The following is a 14,536-nucleotide window of genomic DNA, read 5'->3' on the forward strand; positions in this document are numbered from 1 at the left end:
AGGAGGTGTCGGTGGTGGTCTTGGTGGTGGAGCTGGAGGAGGAGGTGGTGGCGGTGGAGGTGGTGGTGGAGGTCTAGGTGGAGGGTCAGGTCATGGTGGGGGATTTGGTGCCGGTGGAGGTGTAGGAGGTGGTGCCGGTGGAGGCATTGGAGGAGGAGGAGGAGCTGGGGGAGGTGGTGGTGGTGGGATAGGAGGTGGGTCAGGTCACGGCGGTGGCTTTGGTGCTGGGGGCGGTGTAGGAGGTGGTTCTGGTGGAGGTCACGGCGGCCATGGTGGCCATGGAGGAGGAGTTGGTATTGGAATTGGGATAGGCATTGGTGTGGGAGGTGGTTCGGGCAAAGGTGTTGGAACCGGTTCCGGCAGTGGAAGTGGTGGTGGTGGCGGCAAGTAATGAAAAGCGTTTATGAATTTAAGTTTCAAAATCTAATGTTTTATAGTTTCGACGTGTTAAAGATCTTTGTCTTAATGCGAGTTCTGATTGTCAGTTTCAAGTGTCAATGAGTTTTTGATGCAATTTATTGGCTGTTGCTTGTTGCTATGTACCATCAGTACAATATTAATTACTTCCTGATTATTTTGCATTTCATCTTCCGCAAATGGTTTAACTTGTCAATAAGAAATTAAGCTTGGACAGTTGCGTTTTCTCGGCCGATCTTCATCTTCTGTTATAGTAGTGATGCCATTAAAACTAGAAATGTGGCCAGTGTTTCGAATGAAATAAAAATAAGGCAAAATAGAACAATTTTTTTTTTTTTTTTTTTTTATAAGAGAACGATTTTTTTTTCACACGAACGACTCCAGTACTGCAGGGGTCACCATTTTAAATTGATTATCTGAACCGTGGTTAGATCCATCATTGTTTACTAAGTGCTGTTTATTTTTTTATTTAATGACTTAAATAACTTTTAATTTTAATTAGTTAAATTATTAAGTTTCTTTATTTTTTAATTTAATAAAAAATTTCAATCATTAAGTTATTAATTTATTAAGTTAATTTTTTTAAATTTTTTTACTTAATTTATAATTAGTATTATTACCTATTTGTATAACTTGTGATAATATTGTCGTATACTATTTTTATCTTTATCTTTTTATTTTCTTCAAATTAATGTTATCTATCTTCATAATTTTTATGAATATTTTTTTTATATAAAAACATCATAAACTACATTAAAATTGATTAACATATATTAATTTAGAATATTAAAAGTTTGTATTCAATTGAATATAATTTATATTACGGTAATATATTATTTTACTTATGTTTTTTTGAGATACTTATTCTTTATTTAATACTTATACTTTATAAGAACACAAATGTAAAAATATTAGTTTTAAAATTTTTTAAGTTCAAAAAATTTAATATTTATTTTTAGTAACTCAAACAAAAAATAAATAAATTATTCAAATTCATAGGTCAAGGCAATTTTCGACAAGTCTTTCTTGACTTTTAGAGCAAGAAGTGGAATTATAAAAAAAAAACTTTTTTTTATCCTTATGGATAACCAATCCATTTCTAAATATTCAACTTTTTTTTTATAATTCAGACTAATTCAAGATTATTTAAAATTTAGACAAAAAAAAAAAGTGACACCTAAGAATCCCTTTTACGATTGTTTTTTTATAGAGTCAAAGTAAATTTAAAAAATTAATGTTTTTGATAGAGTCAAAGAAATTTTAAAAGATTAAAAGTTAATTTTAATGTTTAGTAAATTTTTTTGAAAATCACACTTGATAAAATCACCCTATCTTATTTTATTAGGAAATAAAATTATTAAATTTATAGAAATTATTATTATTACCAAATACTGGTTATATTGAGATAAAAATATAAAAAAATTAAATTAATAAAATAAAAATATTTTATTTTAATTATCAATTATTGATACACCATAAAGAATATTACATACACATTTATAAATTTATAAATAAATTTTATTTAATATTATATTTATCTTTTAATCATTTGTACTCTTACAACAGTTCAATAGAAAGATTTATTAAATACACAAAATTACTTTTAAGAATTACTAATACTTTTATTAAGAAATTTTATTAAACATTTATTTTTACAGCACAGATAATTGTAATTATTTTAAAAATTACAATATTGTCAAAATAGGGAGGGTGACGGACCAACAATTCTTTGAAATTTTTTTTTTCACACAACTATATTTACAAATGTTAATTCTGTCATTTCCTGTTTGAAAAATGCAAGAAAGCATTGACATTTGACCTTTTTTTTAATAATAAGGCATCGACATTTGACTACATCAATTTTCTTTCTATTTTAATTTTCCATCCCTTAAATATTTTACTTTTTACTGCCGCAGTAAAACTAACTAAATTACAAAATTGCCGCGAAGACAACGTTTCACTGCGAGGACAAAAGGGGGGCGTTAAGTAAAAGCACTTTCCCGCCGCCCAGTCGTCGATACTAAAAGATCACACACGCGCAATACATGTACGTATGGTTTGCATAATTTTCGCGCACACTCGCTCCAAACACGTCCTTTTGACTGAGTGAGTAGCAGGTGGGAGTGGAACCGCGCGCGAAGGCGAAGCCATCACTTGAAATCCCCAAAAATCAAAAACCCTAACACCCCCTCTCTCAGTCTCCCCAGCACCAATGGAGCTCCGCTCTCGTAAAACCATCGGTCAATCCTCCGGTAGCGGTAATGGTGACATTTTAAACTCTTGATTTATTATTTTTTTGCATTACATTGAAATGAGGGGACTTAAAAGGAATTTTGATTGCTTAAGCCGCGTTTTTCGATTCTTGGAGCGCAAGATTCGGTTGTGTTATTTCTTTTATTTTTTATTTTTATTTGTTTTCTTATTCTTGTTTCTTGAGAGAGAATAAGCGCCGCATTGTGGATTTTTTTTTTTGTCGCACAAGAAATTCTAATTAAAAAAAAAAGAATGCAATGTGTGTCATCATTTAAAGTTTTTGTTGCTACAATATTTGTTCATGATGGTGTTATCTAATCATGAAGCAGGCGATGCACAAGGCAAGCAAGGTAACTCTGGTGAAGGGGACAGTAAGGGAAAAGGTATTATTGATCTTTCTGATGTTTCTGATGATGAAATTTATGTGCCGTCGTCGGATTCTGATAGTTTCCATTCAGATGATGAATGTAAGTTGTTCTGCTATTTTTACTATTAATTGCTTTCCTTTTGATAGTAATTGTTATATCAGTTTATAAAAATGGAATGCTTATTAAATTCCTTCTTCTTGTAAAGGATAGAGATATGTGGCCTAAGGCATTATAGTTAATTCAAGTTGTGGATTTGTATTAAGACCTTTTCTGAAATGTTAATGTAGGCAAAATATATGGAGACAGACATATTTTGAAATTAGGTCTTAGTCTGGAGACTAATAATCTTACCAGCAGTTCTGTAACTGGTGAATTTTCCATTGATTTGAATGCTGAGCCTGCAGCAGAAAGGGAGGAGGTAGGACCATCAAACCTAGTCTATTGTCGGGAACAGCCAGCTCAGGCAAAAGGGAAAAAAAATGAGTCAAATAAGAAGAAGAAAACTCGTGGAAAGAAAAGACAGAGGACAGGTTCATCATTGTTGTGGGAAATTTGGGAAGAAGAGCATGAGAGATGGATTGACATGCATGAAAAAGATGATGTTGATTTGGATCAGCAGAATGCTTTTATGACTGAGACTGCTGAAGATCCACCAGATTTGATCACACCTTTGTTAAGGTACCAAAAGGAATGGTTGGCTTGGGCTTTAAAACAGGAAGAATCTGCAATCAGAGGCGGAATCCTTGCAGATGAGATGGGAATGGGAAAGACCATTCAAGCAATTGCTCTCGTACTTGCCAAAAGGGAAATTCGTGGGACAATCGGTGAACTTGATGCATCCTCAAGTTCATCAACAGGTTTGCTGGGAATCAAAGCTACCCTAGTAATTTGTCCTGTGGCTGCTGTGACTCAGTGGGTATCTGAGATCAATCGGTTTACTTCAGTAGGAAGCACCAAAGTACTGATTTATCATGGGTTGAACAGAGAGAGAAGTACTAAGCAGTTCTCAGAATTTGATTTTGTTATAACAACGTACAGCATTATTGAGGCTGACTACAGGAAACATGTGATGCCACCCAAGCAGAAGTGCCAATATTGTGGGAAGTCCTTTTATCAGAAGAAGCTTGTAGTTCATCTGAAATATTTTTGTGGGCCTTCTGCTGTAAGGACTGAGAAACAGTCTAAACAAGAGAAGAAAAAGATGAAAAGCAGTGTTTATGAGGGTTACCCAGGGAAGAAAAATGGGAAGAAATCATCAGTTGGAGGTGTACAGAAACCATCCGGAGGAAAATCACCTTTGCATTCTTTGAAGTGGGAGCGGATCATTTTGGATGAGGTGAGTTTGGACGAGCCTTCGTCTCATTTGAACTTGCTGAAATTTGATTCACTGTTGCTTATAGTTAATGCTAGAACAACAAATTATTTAAAAGTGCAGAAGTGTAACTTCATTTTCGTGTTTGAATTCATTACTTTTTATGTTCTCTTTTCACATTCTTGTGTCAACCGATGTTACCCCATTGATCTTTTTACTAATATTTGTTGTTTATTCATCCCAAACTTAGGCACATTTCATAAAAGATAGACGCAGCAATACTGCAAAAGCAGTTCTTGCTTTGGAGTCTTCGTACAAGTGGGCTTTAAGTGGCACTCCTCTTCAGAACCGCGTTGGGGAACTCTACTCCCTGGTAACTTCACTCAATACCAAATTTTTTTATTGTAATGTACCAACTTCTCAGTCTTATAGTGTGTACCATTGCACAGGTGCGCTTTCTACAAATAACTCCATACTCGTATTACTTTTGTAAGGACTGTGACTGCAAGGTTCTTGATTATAGGTATGGTTTCAGTTTGAAAATTGTTAATTTGTTTTTAGGTTTCTTATGGGTGTATTGTAGACTAATCTACAATCCCAAAGATGGTTGGTGAATAAAATCTGTGAATATGATGTGGAATTGTCAATTGCCCATTCTTGTTGTGCTCCTTTTCTGCCAAGGAAGTTTGGAGGATTTGATAAAAGTTTTTTGCCATTAGAGTTCTAAATTTATCATCAACCTTATGTCCTTATGATCCAATAAAATCTTTAACATGAATATCTTCTTTTTTTTTTCATTTTGTCTTTATTATGGCATCCAGGTTCAAATTTCCCTGAACTGTTATGTATTGGCTGAGAAGGAAGGTTGTGTATTGGCTGACAAGGAAGCATACTACACTAACTACAATTCTTTCTTTGTATTTGGTTGTTGTACGAGTCTCAATTGACTCATTGTTTACTTTTGTTTTTTTTTTTTGGAAACGGATTCTTTTTTACTTAATTGTTCTAGCTCCATTCCTTATTCTGTTCCTTCCTCTCCCGAGTTTGTGAATGTTAGAAAGGGGATTTGTATTTTAGTGGCTGTTAAATAGGTTACCTGGATCATATCAATTTGTCACTGGAACTTAAATTTATATAACTATTTTCCTCCTGGTTGTTGCCTCTTGACATTCCTATCTTTTTATGTTTTATTACTTTTCTGATAGCAAATTTTTAACACTTTTTTTTTTTATTATATGTAATTTACATTTTTTTGAATGAATTTACAGTTCAGCAGAATGCCCAAACTGCCCTCATAATTCCGTTAGGCATTTTTGTTGGTGGAATAGAGTAAGTTTGTAATTTCTTCCTCATCCTTTGATTCTCTATTACGAGGTGCTTTTGTTGTCAGAGTAAGTTACGTGGAAATATCTTTTAACTTAAATCATGTTCAGTATGTTGCTACTCCGATACAAACACATGGAAATTCTTATGGTGGAAGAAGAGCCATGATATTGTTAAAGCACAAAGTTCTGAGAAGCGTAATTCTAAGACGCACTAAAAAGGGCAGGGCTGCTGATCTTGCCCTTCCTCCGAGAATTGTAAGTTCTCCTGCAAAGATTAAGAGATATCAGTTCTGTTAGCAGTTACATAGTTCCTGACAACCTATCTGTCCCAAATGACCCTTACTACAGGTTTCTCTAAGGCGTGATAGCCTGGATATTAGAGAAGCAGATTATTACGAGTCATTGTATAGTGAAAGTCAAGCACAATTTAATACGTATGCTACTATTTACCTTGACTATCTCTGTTTTTTCTTCACACTTGATGTTGTTGTTTAACAATTAGCAACCTTTTGTGCCTCCAAATAAAATTGTAAATTTTTGAGATTTTTTATCAATTATTGTTTCCTTAGATATTGTTTTTCCAATTCCACATGATTGAATGGTTGTACATTTGCGCTTATTTCCTTTGCAGTTATGTCCAAGCAGGAACTGTAATGAATAACTATGCTCATATATTTGACCTTCTCACACGGTTGCGGCAGGTGAATGATTATTTAATGGTTGACAGTAGAGTCATGGAATTAGATACCACGATATCTGTTATAGATTGCCTTAGAATAATTTGTCATGGTTGAATGGAGAATGTGTAAAACATTTTTGATTGATTAGGAATCTTACCAAGTTTATTTTAAGCCGTTGTTAGTAGTCTTTGGAATAAGTCCAAAGAAAAATGACAAATTACTAATAAAACATGTAATTTTCATGCTTCAATTACTTGTAGACACATCATGAGCCTAAGAGGGTGGCTAGTTTAATGTTGCTTAGCCCTTCATATATTAAATCTTTAGAATGGTATTTTTTTTTAATCAAATTTTTTGAAAGTAAATTCCTCAATCTTGAATTTGTAACCTTATGATTGCGACTAATTTTTCTTATAACATCTTTAAACTTCTGTTTCCAGGGTCTAGTTGTTGCTTTGGTACAGTTAAGCTTTTGAGAAGCTTGACTCACCATTTTTTCTAGGTTAGAGTCATGTTGGTGTCTTCCCCACTTTTTTGTGCCCGGGTACCTGTATTTTTGTCATTGAGGGGGATTTTTTTTAAAATTAACAAAAAGACCCTAAAACAGTATTTTATTGTTGTATACATTATTTTTAGATGGTTTTCATTCATTCATTCATTTATTTATTTATTTAATTGCAGGCAGTTGATCATCCGTACCTTGTGGTATATTCTAAAACTGCTTCTTTAAGAGGTGAAACAGAGGCAGATGCTGAGCATGTTCAACAAGTATGTGGTCTATGCAATGATTTGGCTGATGATCCTGTGGTGAGTTATCAGTTCTCCTTATATCTTTGTTCTAACTTTGGGCTTTTTGTCTGCTCAGTACATATCTTTTTTACCTTTTCTCTTTTGGAATTACTGTGGACCAGAAAAGGTTCTCACTAGCATCCATTTGTAATACGTCTCTCATAGAAAATTAACAAAGTGGAATACTTTTAATAAGTTGTCAAAGTGAGATGTGTTATTTTATCCTTGATAGTTGATAAGGTGAAAAATACCTAGAGTTGAGAAGTCACCCATAATGTCTTAGCACGTGACATGTACAATAACTATATAGGTCCATCTCCATGCTGGTGTTTATTACCACAGTGATTTTATAATAATAATTGTACGTGTAACTTTCAATTCTAAATGAGAAAACCCACTCATTATGTCCTTGCTTGTTAGGATCCCTTGATTTTGTTTCTGTAAAACCAAGCCATCCTGGGCCCACCCCTAAGTAGAATCTTCTAATTTTTTGTCTTGTTATTACAGGTTACCAATTGTGGACATGCCTTTTGTAAAGCTTGTTTGTTTGATTCATCTGCTTCAAAGTTCGTAGCCAAGTGCCCAACATGTTCAATTCCACTTACTGTTGACTTTACTGCCAATGAGGGTGCTGGAAATCGGACTAGTAAAACAACCATTAAGGGGTTTAAATCCTCAAGTATTCTAAACAGGATACAACTTGATGAATTTCAGTCAAGCACAAAAATAGAGGCTCTGGTATGGTTTTTTCCTTTTCCTTGTTAGTCAATATAATTGCATTAGTAGAAGTTTTTTTTTTTTTGGTGGGGGGGGGGGGGGGGGGGGAAGGGAGTGCGGCGAAGGAGTGCACACACTTGTTCACAATTATCCATCTATTTTCATTTTGTTTCTGAGTGGGTTTCCTTGGTTGTAGAGGGAAGAAATCAGATTCATGGTTGAAAGAGATGGCTCAGCGAAAGGAATTGTTTTCAGCCAGTTCACATCATTCTTGGATCTCATAAATTACTCCCTTCATAAGGTAACAAAAGCTCTGCATCTTAGTTTATTTTTTGCATGTCAAATAGAAACACTATGCTAATGAGTTGAAACCTTTTGCAGTCTGGTGTAAACTGTGTTCAGTTAGTGGGAAGTATGTCCATTCCTGCAAGAGATGCTGCTATCAACAGATTTACCGAAGACCCTCATTGCAAGATTTTCCTCATGAGCTTGAAAGCTGGAGGTGTTGCACTCAATCTTACGGTTGCATCACATGTAAGCAAAGTTCTCTTATTTTTTATTTGTTTACTGTGAATGAAAATCATAGGTAATAATCCATGTCTGAATTGTTAAAGGGTCCAACTCATGGTTGCCTAGTTTGCATGACAAATCCTGTTAAATGCAGAACCCTGGAACCTCCATGTATGTCTGTTGAAATGGGTTTTTGCGTCAGTGGAATCTCGTCCACTATGTATATAAATTGACATGGGCGTATGTTGGCTGAATTTGCAGAAATCTTTCAAGGAATAGACCTTCGTATTTCTTTTATATTACCCTATTGTTTCTTAATTTTGCTCTACAAATCCCTCAATTTTTTAATAAATCTAATTAAACTTTCAATAATAGGCAGATTTCTTTTGTTGAATTGCATTAAAATTTCTTGGGATCTTGTTTTGTGTCGGGAATCAACTTACTCCCATTCTGTGTATTGTTATCAATAACAAATTTATTTTTTCTTCTGTTTAGGTATTTTTGATGGATCCTTGGTGGAACCCAGCTGTGGAGCAGCAAGCACAAGATAGAATCCATCGCATAGGGCAGTATAAGCCAATCAGGTGGGTGCTTTGTGTTCTGCATTGCCGTGACTCCATTAAAACCCAAGTCACAGGACTTCTTTCTTTGAGGGCACTGACAGTGTCTTCTGCATTTGTAGGATTGTGAGATTTCTCATTGAGAACACAATTGAGGAAAGGATTTTGAAACTGCAAGAGAAGAAGAAACTAGTATTTGAAGGGTAAGCCTGGGTTATCTGCCACTTCTGTTGGTGTGCCAAATATACAGTGTGAGCTATTCTGAACGGTTGACCTTTAACTTTTTTTTTTCTCCCTATTGTTGTTACCTTCATAGGACTGTAGGCGGCAGTGCAGATGCTTTCGGGAAATTGACAGAGGCGGACATGAGATTTCTTTTTGTCACTTGACCAGAACAATTCCTATTATGTAGTGAGTTCTAATATCGATTTTGCTTATTCGGACTTCCGAAACTGTACAGATCATGAGATACTGGTAAACCGTAAAAAGTAAGAATTTTGAACAATGATGACAACCTAAGAATTTTGATTGTTCTGTCAAAACAATCAGGAATTGGGTGACAATGTTGACTGCATTAGCCATTAAGATTTTGAAGCAGAAACCGTGCGAACTTTTTATTAGCCGTTTGGCTGCCTACTTGAAGGCGGTATCCATTACAAATAAAGGAATGAAGCATGACGCATTTTGCACTCTGAATTTTAACAAAACACAAAACACCCAGAGCATTTTTATGAAGATCAGTATTCTTCTCCGGTAGCTCCGGAAAATTTAGATATCTCTACAAAATTTTAGATTTATTCCGGCCAAAAACGTACTTAAGAAACGAATTACACAATCTGAGTGTGCCAGGTAAATCGAGGAATTGACAAAGGCTTCATATGTCAAGGAGCAGCCTGCGAGGGTCCTCCACAATATCTTTGATCCGGCGCAAGAAAAATACAGCCTCTCTTCCATCGATCAGCCGATGATCATATGTAAGTGCAATATACATCATTGGCCTTGGGACGACGTTGCCTCCAACAACCATTGGACGGTTCACGATTGAGTGCATGCCCAATATTGCAGACTGCCCAAGAAAAATTGATAATGAGATTATTGTATGGAAAAATTGATAATGAGATTATCATATGTTCGCTAGATCACATTGAAGACAATGCTATTGGACTGCTCTTTTCTTCTTCAAGAAAAAGAAATAACCGTTTTTAGCTTCAAGAGAATAAATTAGGAAGTCAATCGGATAAGACATAAGACACAGTTGGACAGAGCCATACCTGTGGAGGATTAATAATTGGTGTACTCAAAAGGCTTCCATAGACACCACCATTAGATATTGTGAATGTGCCTCCAGCCATTTCATCAATTGAAATAGAACCATCATTTGCCTTTTTAGCAAGAGTGCTGATCTCCTTCTCTATCTCAGCAAAGTTCATTCTCTCACTGTTGCGGATGACCGGAACAACAAGACCCTTGGATAAGAAATTTGATTTAGTTAAGTTCTAATATATAACTGGTATGCCGTAGAGTGCTAATTGATCTAGCTAAGTAATATGGAAGAGACATTAATATAGGTACTCATGTCACCAGGTTGAAGGACAAGCCCTGTCATTTACTACTGTGTCCTTGATGCCTTCACATTAATTTCAACAAAATTACAAAGCACCTATTGATTACAGAATCATAACATTTTACTGATGCCTAGACAGGGTAACAAGAAAGTGGTTCACAAGTTTGACAATCTAGAAGAGTTGAATCCATAAGATCAGCTCCACCCCTCTCATGGTCAGAGGAGATGCCCATTGGTCAAGGAGCCCATCGGAAACCTTTTCTGGTTAATTTGGGCAAAACCATCAGAGAGATGGTTTGGTAATCCAGTTTGTGGGATCTTAAAACTAACGGGTATGACAAATTCTCAGCAAGAACAACCGAATAATTCAGTTTAGCCTCACTACAAAGCAAAAGGTACTCTTGGGTACGGAATGGTGGTGCAAGAGATGAAGAGTTCAGTTTTCCAAGGTCAAGATATCCAGTAATCCGAAACCCAGTCTATGCATGCAATCCATTATAATAAAATGCCACCAATGCAACATAGTTTCTGTTACAATAAATAGCCAACACATTTTTTTTTTTTTATCTTCTAAAACATACTAAACTGTCTTGCATCCCACATGCTAATTCAGTCATAGATCTAAAATTTGACAGACGGATTCTCCACAGTTGTGAAGATGGCAGTTCAACAATAATAGCAGTTCATGCTGACAGTCCATCCAAGCTATTTGTAACAATCATTTAAGATTAAACACTTATTCCTACTAATTCAGAAATAAAGAAGCCATCAGTTTCAATATTTCAAAAGTTAATCTCCACCATTGATCTGTGCAAACTTATTGTCTTAACCATTAAATGAATTATTACATACCTTTTTAGTGCCAACAGCAAAGCTGATATCAATGTAGTCTCTATATATGATGTCGTCCCCATCAATGACAGCATTAACAACTGGCTGATGCTGGAGTGCACTAACAGCAGCCTAAACCAACCCACCCCACCACAGCCAAAAAATTAAATTAAAAAGAAAATGCAATTTTAGAATTAATTAAAGCATAAATGGACTGCACAGTACAAAATCATCACACAGCGAAAATTATCAAGCATGCAAAAACACTTCATACATTAAGCCGTACATACTTTGACAAATCCCGACATTAGTCCCAATTTCACACCATGTTTTTCAAGAAAAGCATCCTTATAATCTGAGCGGAGCTTCATCAAGTTAGTCCTGCATAATAGACCATAGTAATTATGGAAGCAAGAGAGCTTGTCTAATGTTGTTTCAAGAACTAAAACAGAAATACAAGGGGATTAGCTTGAAAGCCAAAAGAAGTCATTCATTAACACAATTCATTTCAAAATATAGGCATTCCTTTGATGGAGTTGCAAAAGGGTCTGATCACAAAATACCAAGAACTATTATTGCATATAATACAAGCCAAAGCCTAGACATGGACTAAAAAGTGAATGATTACATCATTCATCATTTTTGTCATAAGAAAGACATCCTTTTATGGACATAGGAAGATGTCAGTAACTTAGTGTCATGATTATTACATCCACAGCAAAGACATACCTAAGAGCATCACCAAAAAACTCTTCTAATTTTACTCTTCAAATGCTTATTTGCTAACTTATGTGGCAAATAGAAGACCGAAAAAATAAACCCTCTCCCAAAACACTCTTCAAATAAAAATAAGCTTATATTATTTTAATCAAAATCTTTTTTTTTACCAAAATAATAGCAATAATAGCAATTATAGCACTTCTCTAACTCTAACAATGATGACATAAAAAATAACAAAATACTAAATTAAAGGCTCCAAAAGACTCTCCAAATAAGATTCTTCAACTGAGATAGTATTCCTCAAACTTCACATTGAAGAGAGAGAAAGACAATCTCATTTCAAGAATCTCATTTAAAGAGTCATTTAGAACATTTATTGCTGATTTGGCTCTTCAAATTAGTAAAATCTTATTTGAAGGGCAATTTTGGTGATGCTCTAAAATGAACAGGAAATCAGGAAAATGACTTACATATCAACCTCATTAAATGTGGTAAGCAACGCAAATGTATTCTGAGAATCTTTCAAGCGAGTAGCGACCCTTTTCCTAAGTCTTGTCATAGGGACCTACAAACAAGAAAACAATAAGATGCTTTTGAGCATCCTAACCAAGAAGGAGATGTACTGTGAAATCAGTAATTATATTATACTATCTTGCATAAATCTGAAACTTGCCCGTCTCTCTCTGTCCTTGGGAGGAAGCTGGGGTTCTGAAGCCATGGGTTTTGAAGGTGAAGTAGGTTTTTTGGCTGTAGGAGGTGGTTCAGAGGGTGTTTTATCTTTTACAGCAGGGGCAGCTTCCGACTCAGGAGTTTGCTTCTCAACACTTGGCTTTTCTTCAGCAGGTGGAGGCTGAGCAGCAGCTTTCTCTGCTGGAGCAGCTTGAGCAACACCTTCACCTGATTTTGAAATAACAGCAATCTTTGCACCTGGTTCCACAGTTTCACCTTCCTTGGCTATAAGCTACTACCAGTTACATTAAAAATTGTTACAACCATTCAAACTAACAGAATTCAGTCCATTTTCAGAAAGTAAGAAGTAAAGCTAGTCATTTAAATATTGTTTCATTATTGAAATATTACCTTTTGGATAACACCGGCTTGAGGACTAGCCACATCAATTGTCACCTAGCAGCAAAATAATAAAATCAGTCTTATTAACAATACCTTCTGCTAAAAAAGCCAACTTCTACAATGATTAAACTTTTCAAGGCTTAGACTCCAAAGAAATACCTTATCGGTTTCAATTTGAGCAATGGGCTCATCAATTTCAACTCTATCTCCAGGTTCTGCTCATCACATTCAACAAAGAAAAGTTTTAGAAAAGCATCACTTCACCATATATGTGCGAATGTGAGCAAATATTCCCACAAACTGCACACGGAAAAGACATCAGAGAAGGGTATCTATAAATTACATACGCTTCAAAAACTTCGCCAATGTTCCATCAGTAATGGATTCACCCATGAAGGGAACAACAGCATCAACCAGGTCTCCTGCAATCCATGATAAATTAAAATTACAACATTCAAAATTATAAATGAACGACGCCATCCAATAAGCATGTAAGGAATTAATACTAACCACTATCTGAAGAAAACAATCTACTTCTCGATCCAATAAAAGATCCTTTCTGTATCAGCTCAATTACTTCGCTGCAAAGAAAAGAACAAAAAAAATATATGAGTTTAGAAAATAGAATTGAAAAAAAAAAAACAGACGAACTGTAAATACTTTAGAAGTAATGAACAGTCACATGTTTTCAACCACCAATTTTATCATTTCTTACAACACAAAAATTTTCTAAATACAAATCATTAGAACACTGACTTAGAATTCGCAGTTCTAAGGCTCTTTTTGGCATTGTTGTATTATGGCTTTTGAGTCACGGCTGCAGCAATATTGAAGCTTTGGGTATGAAACAAAAGTTGATAGTTGTTTGGTAATATAATTTTTAAATAATGATTTTGACATAATTACTAAAAATAATGTAAGTTTTTTATCAAACAACTGCAAGGTAAAATGATCTCAACTTCTGGACAACAATTGCAAGTATTTATCAAACACTTCAAATTTTGTGGATAGCAATATCAAACGGAGCCTAAGTCTGTAGATTCTCAAGCACTAACCATAAAAAGTATTTAGGCAAATTGAGAAACAAATCGTGCTGGCTCACTCACCTTCTTGGCGTCGAACAAACATAATTCCCTACAAATAAATAAAAATTGAAAAAAAAATCAAAAGGTATAATTACAAACACACCTTTGCATTTATGGTTCTGTTGAAAACAAAAAACAACCAAAAAAAAACAAAAACAAAACAAAACAAAACCTGACAAAATGTGATAGCTAGAACGCTGAACACGCTGAAAACCTCTGCAAGTGAGTATAGCCTGTACAGATTTATGCAGATAAAACTTGAAAAATCATTCAAAACGAAGATATGATTCTAAATTGAATAAGGAAATCACAACGAAAAATGTTTCAATTCTTA

General features: G+C 34.9%; 3 protein-coding genes across 7 annotated transcripts in view; 2 read left to right on the forward strand and 1 right to left on the reverse strand.

Annotated features, from left to right (window-relative positions):
• The window catches only part of LOC112100975 (glycine-rich cell wall structural protein 1-like), a 541-nt gene extending 150 nt beyond the window's left edge, over positions 1-391 (forward strand). Inside the window, exon 2 of the mRNA XM_024190852.1 lies at positions 3-391. Coding sequence (XP_024046620.1) covers positions 3-391 — 389 coding nt within the window. The remainder of the gene's footprint in view (positions 1-2) is intronic.
• Positions 392-2,416: 2,025 nt separating this feature from the next.
• Positions 2,417-9,767, forward strand: LOC18050387 (ATP-dependent helicase rhp16). Of its 4 annotated transcripts, none has more exons than XM_024191063.1 (16): positions 2,417-2,681; positions 2,997-3,137; positions 3,326-4,374; positions 4,601-4,723; positions 4,800-4,873; positions 5,619-5,679; positions 5,784-5,930; positions 6,024-6,109; positions 6,307-6,376; positions 7,037-7,162; positions 7,652-7,882; positions 8,058-8,162; positions 8,243-8,395; positions 8,867-8,955; positions 9,054-9,134; positions 9,248-9,767. In XM_024191063.1, the coding sequence occupies exons 1-16, from the start codon at positions 2,630-2,632 to the stop codon at positions 9,318-9,320; spliced, it is 2,661 nt and encodes an 886-aa protein (XP_024046831.1). In that variant the 5' UTR covers positions 2,417-2,629; the 3' UTR covers positions 9,321-9,767. The 4 variants fall into 4 exon arrangements, with proteins under 4 accessions (XP_024046831.1, XP_024046832.1, XP_024046833.1 ...); XM_024191064.1 differs by having other exon boundaries at positions 3,000-3,137; XM_024191065.1 differs by having other exon boundaries at positions 2,417-2,675.
• LOC18050389 (dihydrolipoyllysine-residue succinyltransferase component of 2-oxoglutarate dehydrogenase complex 1, mitochondrial) overlaps positions 9,519-14,536 on the reverse strand; it is a 7,254-nt gene continuing 2,236 nt past the window's right edge. The window contains exons 3-14 of one of the 2 annotated variants that reach the window (XM_006447518.2): positions 14,375-14,459; positions 14,224-14,251; positions 13,628-13,698; positions 13,465-13,539; positions 13,277-13,332; positions 13,127-13,171; positions 12,720-13,007; positions 12,517-12,611; positions 11,617-11,707; positions 11,348-11,458; positions 10,203-10,397; positions 9,519-9,997 (exon numbers count right to left, since the gene is read on the reverse strand). In XM_006447518.2, coding sequence (XP_006447581.2) covers positions 9,806-9,997; positions 10,203-10,397; positions 11,348-11,458; positions 11,617-11,707; positions 12,517-12,611; positions 12,720-13,007; positions 13,127-13,171; positions 13,277-13,332; positions 13,465-13,539; positions 13,628-13,698; positions 14,224-14,251; positions 14,375-14,459 — 1,332 coding nt within the window. In that variant the 3' untranslated portion in view covers positions 9,519-9,805. Of the gene's footprint in view, positions 9,998-10,202; positions 10,398-11,347; positions 11,459-11,616; positions 11,708-12,516; positions 12,612-12,719; positions 13,008-13,126; positions 13,172-13,276; positions 13,333-13,464; positions 13,540-13,627; positions 13,699-14,172; positions 14,194-14,223; positions 14,252-14,374; positions 14,460-14,536 lie in introns of those variants that run through there. The other variant, XM_024191067.1, reaches the window with a different exon arrangement.

Source organism: Citrus clementina, unplaced genomic scaffold (genome assembly GCF_000493195.1).
Source record: "Citrus clementina cultivar Clemenules unplaced genomic scaffold, Citrus_clementina_v1.0 scaffold_2, whole genome shotgun sequence".
In the NCBI taxonomy this organism is placed as follows: Eukaryota; Viridiplantae; Streptophyta; class Magnoliopsida; order Sapindales; family Rutaceae; genus Citrus; species Citrus x clementina.